Source organism: Formica exsecta, unplaced genomic scaffold (genome assembly GCF_003651465.1).
Source record: "Formica exsecta isolate Colony F162 unplaced genomic scaffold, ASM365146v1 scaffold153, whole genome shotgun sequence".
Lineage (NCBI taxonomy): Eukaryota > Metazoa > Arthropoda > Insecta > Hymenoptera > Formicidae > Formica > Formica exsecta.
In genome coordinates, this window is record NW_021848854.1 from 264,545 (window position 1) to 277,197 (window position 12,653).

Consider the following 12,653-nt stretch of genomic DNA (forward strand, 5'->3'; position numbering starts at 1 on the left):
AAAAAAAAGATATTTTGTGTCTCAAATAATAATAAAAAATTATAAGTTTTTAGAAAATCTGATTTTTTAAAATTATATATATTTATACATGTAATTTTATTTTATTTAAAGAAAGTCCAAGTATTCAATTTATTCCAACCGTTTCTCCAAAAAGATAATATCGAATTTCATAGATCGAAATATTCGCAAAAACATCGCTTAAAGGATCAAAATATTTGATACTTTCTCTATTCAACGCTGATCAACAATATACGTTAAAACGATTCCAGCCAATAATGTCTGCATTTGAAATCGTTTAAATATAATGAAAAAAAATGACACAACATTTTTTTAGGAAAAAATTAGCATATCTGTGAAATTTAATCTTTATAATATAGCTATAATGACCAGCAATAGTATTTTCTATTAAATTCATTTCATGAATGTCTTCAAAAAATTCTATAATACTATAATTTACTTATGATTAGTTTTTCACTGGATTTCTCTCTTTCTCTCTCTCTCTCTCTCTCCCTCTCTCTCTCTCTCTCTCTCTCTCTCTCTCTCTCTATGATATTCGATATTTCTTATATAAATATGTTAGTTTTTATAAATTTATTTTTTATTTTCTCTCTCTGCGTAATTTTATATATTTTCATGTGAAATCTTTGTAAAATATATACAGGGTGAAGAAAAAGTATGGAAACCCTGAAAAATTTCAAAAAATATAAGTTTTACAGAAAATTGTTTCGAATAAAAGTTGTGGGGTTTAAAAAGATCTTGTTGGTAATCGGTGGATCCGGTTACTATAAGCGACACGTGGTCTCCACTAGTATGCCGCCATTTACGCTCATAAGAACCGGCATCTGGTCACCAGATTCTGGTGAGATGCTCGGCCCTTTTTAGAACACAGTAGACCTCCGCACATTCATTACGGTTGTAAGCTCACTTAGTGCAATATAATTCCAAATACACGATTGTGATAACTATACATACGTTTTTGTATAATCGCCCTTCCGTGCTAACCTGCTCACGGGTTATGGGCCCAGAACGGATCGAAATAAGCATCGGAAGAACGTGAAACGTAGTGAGGTTAAGTGCGCCATGTGCTTCTAAAAAAAAAGAGAGAGAGAGAGGAAAAATCGTATGTTGCCGTGCATATCGCGAAAATGAATACGTCAAGCTACGCACGAATCGAAATTCTCCACAAGGACAATTATGACACCTGGAAGCTACAAATGAAAGCGGTCCTCATGAAAAACGATGCCTGGGAATATATAAACGGCGAGTGCGTGAAACCAACGCTGGAAACGCTGCATCGGAATAGGCTGTCAAAACGTGAACAGTTCGTACAAGAGTAAAGTACATGAACGCAATTAGTTGCTGTTATTATTTTGGTCTTAAAATGTTTCCCTAATTTGTTGCTCTCAAGATATATAATATCAAATTTATTGCTCAACGTTTAACTTAGAAAAATCCATTAGCAATAAATTCTAGTGTATTTGTTTCATGATTCGCGACTTGCTATAAGTGTTTTTCGGAAGTGGGGGTGCTAGCTTAATGGCAAGTCAGCACCCCCATCTTTAATATCATTTTCCTGCTAACGGGTAGGAGCAATAAATTCGAACTTAGAGCAACAAATTAGCACTTAATTATGCACTATGGCCGAACCCGATTTTTCGTGGTGTGAGTGCCAGGTTAATAGGGGTATACGCAACAGACCGCGAAGTATGGTCGAAACTGGAAAATATATCAGTCGGAGGGGCCGGCTCGGAAGGCCACGCTTTTTAAGCAGCTTACGGTACAACGCATGGAAGAAGGCGAGGACATATGAGATCACGTGCAAAAATTTATGGACACCGTCGACAAATCGGCAGAGATGAACAATGATATCAATCCGGAATTGCTTGCGATTATGCTATTATACAGCCTACCGCAATCGTTCGAAAACTTTCGATGCGCCATCGAATCACGCAACAACTTGCCGTCGCCGGATGTTCCTCGAATTAAAATCGTGGAAGAAAGCGACACTCGGAAAAAAGACACGCGCAACAGAACTCGATTGCAAATCGCTGTTCAGAACGCGATTGCAAAGAAAGGAAATAATTCAAATAAAGAGAGAGCGAGAAAACCGAAATCGGGAAATAAAGAAGATTTCAAGTTCCGTTATCATCAATGCAGGAAAAAAGGGCACAAGGCCGCAAAAACAAAAAACTCGAGGATTACCGTCAATCGGCGAACAGCACCGAAGAAACAATTCTTTGTGCGGTGGAAGATTTATCGAACACGCAGGAGGCGCTTCGCGCGGAAAAAGGCGTGCGCAATGCGAAATGGTGTCTCGATAGCGGGGTAACTTCACATTTATGCGTACAATTACGCAAATTCGCGGAGATAGACGATTTAAGACGCGGAAAGTCGAATCTTGCAAACCATACATCGACGGAAATAAAGACGATAGAAACGATTTCGATCACGGCCGATGTGGACGGTGACAAGAGAAACATGAGCCTGAGTAACGTGCTTCACGTGCCCGATCTTCCTGAGAATTTATTATCGGTTGCAAATATAATGGACAAAAATCTCAAAGTCATTTTTAGAAAGGATCGTGCCGTCGTTGTCGATCGCAGTGGAAACGTGAAACTATGCGCGAATCGAATCAGGAACTTGTATTTTCTGTCGGAACGCGAACGGGCCGAATGCCATAAAATCTGGAACAATGTATCAAACGCCTCGAAAGATTTAAAAGTTTGGCATCGCCGGCTCGAACATTTGAATGTTGCGCTGGATATCGTGAACGGTGAACGCAACAAAATCTTGCGTGGACTGAACATTGAAAAATGCGAGGGAAAATTAGAATGTGAAATCTGCATTCGAGGGAAAATGACGGACACGCCATTTCCCGCGACATCGGAAAATCGATCGAAAGAGCTCTTGAAGATAATTCACTCTAATCTCTGTGGCCCTATGCGAGTAGAGTCAAAAGGGGGCGCAAAATATTTCGTCACATTCATCGACGATTATTCGAAATGGTGCGAGGTACGATTTCTCCGTTATTACTCGTCTGTTACATGTATGTTCCAATGGCGTGGAATACATTGGCATAAAAAGGGTAAAACGGAGGCGGACACGCCGGCTGGGAACGGAAAATATATTCCATAAGAAGATATAGAGAGAGCTGCGTCACAGCGTCGTGGCCAATGTGATAAAAAAAGTCGCTCGTGGGGAGGAGGTGATCACTTCCGCGGCTGGTTCTACGATTTTTTTGTAAACCTTCTCCTTCCCTCTCACCCCCGTGATAAGTCGATTGCGCCTACATCAAACTATATTTTTATAACGATGCAATTTCGTCGCGATGTTATTTCGCATACGCGACAAGTATGCAACGCATATACAAGTGTGTGAGATTACATTGGAGATCGTCGTATCTCTACTACTTATAGCACTTTAAGATTATAGAACGTAAAAAGAATTTAGCATAATGTAAAATGTTGCTTTATAATATTCAGTCTATCTATGACAAAGTGTTACTCTATCCATGGTAAAATAAAAGAAATACCGTTACTATTTTTATTATTATTATATTATTAATTATTATATACAGGGTGCGGAAAAAATAAATACCGGGATCCTAAAATATCTCGACGGGAGCAGGTTTTGGAGGAAAATGTTAAATACAAAAATTTTTGGGTATCGAAAGAGTTATCTGACTGGTCACTAGATTTTGGATCTGGGGTCTAGTTTCGGCCCAGTGAGACCCAAGTCGATTTTTTCAAGTAGGGACCCATATTTTTTATCGTGGATTTAGGTTCAGGACACGTTTTTACATCTGATATAGCCGACAAACATTTGGTTCCGAGGCCTCTTTTGAGCCCAATGAGGCCCAAATCCAGTTTTTCGATAAAAATTCCTATTTTTCGTCGCGTGTCGAAGTCTACGACGATTTTCTGCTTAAAAGAAGGTCAATTAGATTTTGGAGCGCAAGGTACATATTTTTTCAATATCTAAAAACTATTGTATTTAACATTTTCCTCCAAAACCTATTCCCTTCGAAATATTGTAGGTTTCCGGTGTTTTTCCGCACCATGTATATAAGATATATTATTTAAAAAGTTTTTATGCTATTATTATAATTATTATATTTATTTGTTACGTTCTTACTAGCAAATCAAGATATGTCGAAAAATCACAATATCGCGAGACCTTTCCGTTTTTTAAATTTTCATTCATCATTATATATATTAGGTCTACCGGAAAGTTCTGTCCGTTTTTGGAATAAAACAAAATACAAATTTTTATTACCGTCAATAAACTTTATTAAATAATGTAATTGCAATTATTATTAATTTCTTGACAAGGGTTACAAGAATATGTAATAAAAATAGGGTCAATAAGGATCAAATAACGGAAAATAGGTTTCCGTTTAAAAAATTCAAGGTGACCTTGTCCTGACCTTGGCGACGCCATCCAAACTCAAACTGATAAGATCAGTAAATAGATCTTTTTAAACCCCACAACTTTTATCCAACACAATTTTCTGTAAAACATATTTTTCGAAAATTTTCAGGATTTCCATACTTTTTCTTCACCCTGTATAATCACTTATAACACATACATGTGAGAGAAATCTGTTCTGATGTAAAAAATGTTCCTAAAAATATAACTAATATAAAGCATATTTTTATGCACAATAAATATGATATTAGTGATCTAAAATTAGAGTAAATAGATCAAATTAATTTTTAAATAGGCATAAAGTTTAACGAATTCTTATGTGACACACAATTGTATCCACAATGGTTGCCCGAAATATTGGAAATTAATCAATTATTTTAATCGCTGATTCGCTATTGAGCGTCATCCCTTTTTAGCGGAGTTATTTCGTCATTAGTTTCATCAATTGCATCGCTCGAGGCAGATTGCAAACGGGTCAATGACAGAATATTTGAATTATAGTTCGTGCTTATGAAAGATACGAGTGTGTTGATAAGAGATAATTGAAACAATAGTTTATGTAAAATAAAACCGGGTACTTTTTTGGATTTGTCTTCCTACAAAAAATCTAAGAGTAAAAAAAATTTTGCCGACCGTTAGTAGTCTTTAATGTACCTTAAACTATGAGAAAATAAAGCTAGTTGCTGAAAAAAAAATTTTTGGTTACCAAGAATAACAAGATTTTGTGGAGAAGTCAAAGTACCCGGTTTTGTCCTACTGGTAGGGTCAAAACCGGGTACCCATTTGAAAATGTGCAAAACACCGTGTAATTACAAAATCTAGATTTATTTTAAATAAAATACAATATAAAGATGTATTCTGTTGACAAAAATCACAAATAAAGATACCCTCTTGTTTGACATTGCTGCAGGACTTGCTTATTTCACTTTTTAACTTTAGGGGTCTCAAAAAGCTTTTTTTTTTAGTGGTTTCTTCTTCTGTGTTAGTTTTCGTTTTCAACTGCTTTTTGTAGGGACACAAAGTCAGGATAACATTTCTTTCTCTTTTCATTATATGAGATGTATAATTAGTGGTTTCTTCTTCTGTGTTAGTTTCCGTTTTCAACTGCTTTTTGTAGGGACACAAAGTCAGGATAACATTTCTTTCTCTTTTCATTATATGAGATGTATAAATACCCGGTTTTGCCCCAACACAAGTAAAGTAACAAATACGGCGGTTGTATATTCCGGCGTACAAAGTGCCGATCAAAACTTATATGATATACTCTCTAATATATACAGAATGCAATGCTGCACTTATCGAAACAGATGCTCTATATAGAAAAAGTGCACGACGACTCGATTCTTGCCTCGATATCGATCTTTTTTGGGCTAAAAATTTTGAACTTTTATTAAAAAAGAAATATCGTGTGCAGAGGGGCACGGTTTGTTTTAAAATAATAATGGCGCCAATCTACAACTAATAACACAAGTTAGCCATAGATAGCAGCATTTATTACGAAAAAACAAGGGTACCCGGTTTGACCCGCCTACCCGGTTCTACCCAACATTCCCCTATATATACGTGTGTGGGTGAAAACGAGCACACGCCTCAGATAACATGCAAATCCACGAAGGGTTCATAAAAGTACATCAACACGTTCTGCCGGTGCGTAACTTTCCCACTTCTTTATTACTCGTCTGTTACATGTATGTTCCAATGGCGTGGAATACATATAAAGTTTATATTTCCCGAATATTAAATTACACAGTCATCTAAAAAATGCAATCTTTTATGAACTTTTACAAAAACTGCATAAAATATTTTATTCCATATCAAATGAAATAATCTTGTCACATATGTATATTTACGCCATGCTTTATCTTCGAAGGTTCCAGACATAAGAAGACTGATAATCTCGTTAAAATTATTACTATTTTGCTACTGTAACGATGCCGTTTGATGCTAACGAAAACATGGCAAAAAGGAAAAACGAGAAAAAGCGCGGAGCCATTGTCACGGAGATGCGCTTCGACAAGCGAAATATCGCGTGGCGGGAAGATTTATTATCACGCGAAAAGAGCGGGAGATGATTTCGCGTTATTTATATCCGCGCGTAAACTGCTATTACCCGCGAATAAATCCTCGAGCAACGGCATTAAAACGCGGATTCTCACCGCCGGAGGGGAAATATGCGCGAAACGTGTTTATACGGTGCTGTTCCGCGCTGTCAAATATTTATATGATGTGCTTTATCTTCAAAGGATTCGTACGCTATGTAGCCCGGGAACGCTGATAAACGCGTATCGATCGCAGAGAGGGAGAGAGAGAGAGAGAGAGAGGGAGAGAGAGAGAGAGAGAAGGGGGTGGAGAAAGAGAGAGAGAGAGAGAGGCAGTAGGTCTGATTATTTCTGCTTAGCGAGGAACTCGGTAAACATCGACTATGCTGGAGAAAGAGAAGCTATATAGCTCGTCGCGAAATCGCCTGTAGTGCGAAATTCATCGACTCGCCCAAAGTAAACTCTCCTGAATATCGTTTGTCGTGGTTCGATTAAAACCTCAGCAGCTCTACTCAAAGTGAAATAGAAATGCCTGTTGAAGACCTAGCGATTGCATTCAGATCCTACACTTATTGTTAGCACTACATGGTTTAAATCTGAGTTTCTTATTGTTGTTTATAGACAGCATGTACGAAATGGTAAAAGAGAAAATTTAACTTTTAACGATTACATATATACTTTAGAGAATTACATATATCAATTAAATCAGCGCGGGACAAAATACAGGAAATTAATAACTTATTAAAGATTATTAAAAACTGTTTTAGAAATAATTAATAGTAATACATTTTTATACACATGGCATTAATTTATTTATAAAAGCGAAATAGCGAAGAGGTTTATTTCAATTCTTTTTCTATCTACATTTTTGAATTTTAAATATTCTGAATAAAATCTTTAAAGCAAGCTATGCAAGCATTATAAAGTAAATTAATCTTCCCTCTGGCGCCTGGAAAATCGTTAAAATCAGAATCATGGAAGATACAATAAAAGAGAAAACTCAAGATACTGATGTTCAAGAAATCGCTTAGAGTGTTAAATATACAAATTAAACTTTATGCTTTGCCTAGTAAATTCTTATGTACATATATATATATATATATACATTATCGAGTATGAATTTTGGCAAAATATTGCTTAATAATAATTTAAATAAATTTAAATAAAATCATTATGCAAATTTTGAAAAAACAAGATAAAAGGTAACTTTGCATCGTGATTACTGTACTCCAAGAAGCTTAAATCATTGATGCAATAGAATAATATTGCCTCTTTGATATTTTTCGATTAAATAATAAACGTTAAATATTTCAATTTTCAATCTTTTTAAAAGTTTAATATAATTAAACAAATCAAGAGACCAATAAAGTTTAAATAATGTTATGTAACGCTGAACTTAATGTGAGTATTCCCGCTGACATTATCGACATTCAGTCATCGGAACTCTGTTAATCTGACATTTCCCACTACGAGAAGCCAAATTCAAATATATCGTATAATTAAATGTTGCTAAGTTATTATTCTAAGCTTGAAATTCTTATTTCTATCAATTAACAAGAAATTGATATTAAAAGATGAAGATGGTGACTTGACATTACGCTATGGCATCACCACTTCCAAAAAAAGCAAATCCTAAACAAAAATAAAATGTTAAATCAGCACTTCCATCTTAATATCAATTTACTGCTAATTAATAAAAGCAATAAAATTATGAACAGAATAACAAATTAGTAATAAATTAGCACTTAATTGTATCATGCAGCCGAATTTAATTTCTCGTGATGGAAATGCCAGATCAACAGAGGCGATCACGCGTCCACGGGGACAACACTGTACCCAGCAATACAGTATCCGGCCTAAATTGAGAATCGTTTATGATAATCTCGCGCTTTGGAATGCACGATGGAACATAATCCTCGGATAAAGCCGAAAATAATTGAGGCGATCATTCCATTGTAAAAGAAACAGACACGTCTCATTCATGAGTGCGCCGAGAGAAATCAATATCCGACGTCTCCACGATAATATCCGAACGTAGGCAAGTTATGACGCGCGCGCGCTACCAAGGCGACTGTGAATTTAGAAATTGGGGCAGCGACTACGATTAATGGAAAACTTGTACCGCTTACGCTCGCGCGCCTGCTCTGATTGAAACGCAACGGCCGTATACACAGCTTAGGGATGCGTGGGATTACTAATGTTTAGGTCAGGCATCAGCAACAATGTTGATGCAATGCAATGGGAGAAGATGAGATATATGACCATCGTAACCAAAGCTGTTCGGGTAATTCAATATTAGCTTAGACCTATTTAAACTCAATTCAATTAAATTAAATCATATGTTTCTCATGTTTGATACGTGCATATATCTTGAGCTTTTAACATGTATATCGCTAAATCTTTATTTAAATCTAACATGATTCGGACTATTTAATTTCTAAATCTTCTAAATTTAATGTATTTAATCTAAACTCTTCGTAAGTTTCAAGTTTCAAGTTGAAAAAAACTTACGATTATTTCAATAAACACCGAAAAAATATTTAAATATTATTACGTAAAAAGAATAAATATAAAAATTTTACATTTATTCCCAACGTCTTTTTGAAACCCACCCAAAAAATTTAAATCCAAGTATATATCAAAATCATTAATTAAAAAGATTAAGTTTCGACTTTCTATTATAATGGAGTCAAGCGCAGCCTCACTGCAGATATTCTATAAAATTTTCATAAAGTTTTGGAAAATATATGTGTATGTATGTGAACGATTGTTCTATCGTTTTCTTTTTTAATTTTTTACAAGCACTTAGATCTTACATATATAGGCACTCACTTCTTGAATTTATTATAAAAGTACGAAATTAAAAATAGAATCAAAAATTCTTCCAGATCCATTAATATAAGATTTATTATTAATCTCATTTATCATCTATGTCAGAAGTTTTAACATCAATAATGAGATTAATCGAGTTTTTATTTCATTTAAGAAGCAATAAAGATGATCACAATAATTTTAAAAATTAATTTTATAAGAAATATTCTTGAATTATATGCATCTATTGTTATTTATACAAACCATTCATTACATATCTTATCTTATATTATATATATTTTACGACAGAATAAATGTGATATAAACTATATAAACTAGTAAATGTGTGATGGATAGACTAAATTTATCAAAAGTGTTAAAAACATTTCTGGATATTACAAAAAACAAATTATTACGTCTTATAAGTTAGCGGAACAAAATGAGCAGAATCAATTCTAATTAATATTTTTATTTGTTGCTCATTTGTTGCTAAAAAGTTGCCAAAAAAAAAAATTTGTTGCTCTGTAAGTTTTAAAAAAAAATGATGTTCCGCTAAAGGAAGATTAAGTTAGCGGAACAATATATATATAGCAACAAAATTCTACATAACAATAATATAAGAATTTGTTGCTCTCGAAATATGCAAATTCCTAATTTGTTGCTTGCAAAATAAATATAAATAATGCCGGAAAGCCGCACAGCGTGCAAACTTACAAGAGTAAACAATCAGAAAAAAATTTGTTGCTCGCTTAAATTTGATACTGACGTATTGTCTGAATTTGTTGCTCTCGAAATATGCAAGTTCCGAATTTGTTGCTTGCAAAATAAGAATAAATAATGCCGGAAAGCCGCACAGCGTGCAAACTTACAAGAGTAAACCACCAGAAAAAAATTTGTTGCTAGCTTAAATTTGATACTGACGTATTGTCTGAATTTGTTGCTCTCGAAATATGCAAGTTCCGAATTTGTTGCTTGCAAAATAAGAATAAATAATGCCGGAAAGCCGCACAGCGTGCAAACTAAATAAAAATATTAATTAGAATTGATTCTGCTCATTTTGTTCCGCTAACTTATAAGACGTCAAATTATTGCTCAGGTAGTTTGATATTCTCTATCAAATATTTAAATAATCGCATATAAATAAATGGATGTACTAATAAATCCATTACCACACATAGCACGATCGTGTCATTACTGATCGCGCAACGATTCGTTGCCTGTTTCTTTTAACAGGACACGTCGCAGAGGCTGATGACGAAACTGCGTTTCGAAACGCATGTCAAAGCGTGATGCAATGTGACGTGAAGCTGAAAACCGTCGGTCGCGCGAACGCGTTGCAAAAGTTATGTAGCACGTCCAACATAGCGACTATTGCGGAAATACGTTCCTGAAAATTTCACACACAACGCTTCGCCGCGGCAACGGTGCGCGCGACTGACGTTTTGAAAAATTCAATTCGCATCTTACCTTTCTTAATATGTCGCATCGCGCCCAACACCACATTTTCCTGAAACAAACAAATAAGTATTTCATGAAAGAAAAGTTGGCAATATTCATTTCTTTGGCGAAGAAATCTTTATCTTGTAAATTCGCTCAAGATATAGATATAATAACTTCGTTCCTCGTTTTTTCTCCGGCTTTCTTTATCTATTTAACACATACTTATGCATGAATGTATACGTGCATGTGTAACAGATATTTTATAAATTATATTAATATAATCATAGAAATATTAGATCTTTAAGAGTAAAGATTTTAAAAATTGTTACAGAATTAATAACTTTAGAATTATAGAAATGCAATTTTTGATTAAAATATTGAATATAAACTTCGGCAATATTATTGCGATCATGCAAATTCAAACTATATAACTAAGTTTTATAATTAAGAATTCTTAACTTTTTCGTCATTTTTAAAAATTAAAAATATATTTCTATTTCACATAACTTCTCTGATATGAATATGTATATAGTCCCGTAAAAAGACCAGCTTGTGACAGAAGATTAAATTAGATTTATTCATCGAATCTATTCGTCTCTCTTTTTTGGTAACATGATATGAATGCAGATTTTATCAGCGAATTGCCCCATCAATGCTTTTATGTAGCATTGCCTGTGACTGAAGCAAATTTATCGCCTGTACGCTCTCAAAAAAAAAAGAATAATTCTAAAAACTCATTTTTTTTTAAATGTTATCAATTTGTATTAACTTTCATAGTCAAAGAAAAAATGTATTAATTTATATTTTACTAAAATTCTAATTATTCTGTTTATTAATCAAATGCAGGATTTAACCAAAAAATTGAAAAATGATAAAATCGCCTTCAAATTCTTATATCAAATTCGACAAAGAATCTCATGTATCTTGTACGTGTATGGACTTTCCAATATATCCTCTAATATGTATTAACGAGCGATGAGAGACCTCTCGAAATTCAATGCGAAACGTTAGTATTTTATCACGCAAATAATTAAATAGATAAATCAGACATTACTGCACGGTTATCCCATAAATTTCACCGCATTGCGTAGTGATCATCGGATACCGGAAATGTGCGCAATCATTTTCGGCAAAAGCGGACTACATTGATTCCGGTAGATTATCCCACATTTATGCGCATTTTGCGGTTATCGGTGAAGCGGTCATATTCGTTATTCACCTATTTATCGTACTGTCGATTCGAACACTATCATGATCACCACGCTTCAGTGATACGGAGCATATACATTCATTTAACAACGGTGATGTCGTCAAGATTTCGATCACCGAAACAAATTGCTTTGTCATAAACCGTTCTCTCATACAAACACACACACACACACACACACACACACACACAAAATAAAATAAGTTAACAAAATTTTTAGCATGTGATTAATGTCATATAGTAAATAGTTTCCCTAGTCGAAAAACTTCATCAAAAGTTAAAAATAAACATTACTATTACACTTCAAATAAATCACATGTTAATATCTCTAATTTTAGATAAATATGTTTTTAAAAACTTTGCAAAAAAAATTATATAAAATATATCCAATAATAAAAACTATAATACTAATGATATAAATATATAAAAATGATAGAAATCTTTATTCGATATGAGAGATTTATTTGATTTTATTAACATTACTATTACACTTCAAATAAATCACATGTTAATATCTCTAAATGTATATGTATATATTTCATGATTTATTACAAATTAATATACGTGCGCACTTTCTCATAATTCTCGTTCCTATAATTTAAAAGATTATTGGTTAATACGGCAAAGTTCGGCAAAAGTTCGTACTAAAAAATGATAAGTTTGCTTTTATATGCGTCGCAGGAGCAACTACTATGACGTGTGCACGATGAATGAGCAGATATCCGAGC

General features: G+C 34.0%; 2 protein-coding genes across 2 annotated transcripts in view; both read right to left on the reverse strand.

The window, feature by feature from the left end:
* The window catches only part of LOC115232973 (neurocalcin homolog), a 236,845-nt gene that overhangs the window by 163,340 nt on the left and 60,852 nt on the right, over positions 1-12,653 (reverse strand). The window lies entirely within an intron of this gene.
* The window catches only part of LOC115232971 (neuronal calcium sensor 2), a 208,900-nt gene that overhangs the window by 135,535 nt on the left and 60,712 nt on the right, over positions 1-12,653 (reverse strand). The window contains exon 2 of the mRNA XM_029803154.1: positions 10,746-10,785. Within this exon, the coding sequence (XP_029659014.1) occupies positions 10,746-10,764 (19 nt within the window). The 5' untranslated portion in view covers positions 10,765-10,785. The remainder of the gene's footprint in view (positions 1-10,745; positions 10,786-12,653) is intronic.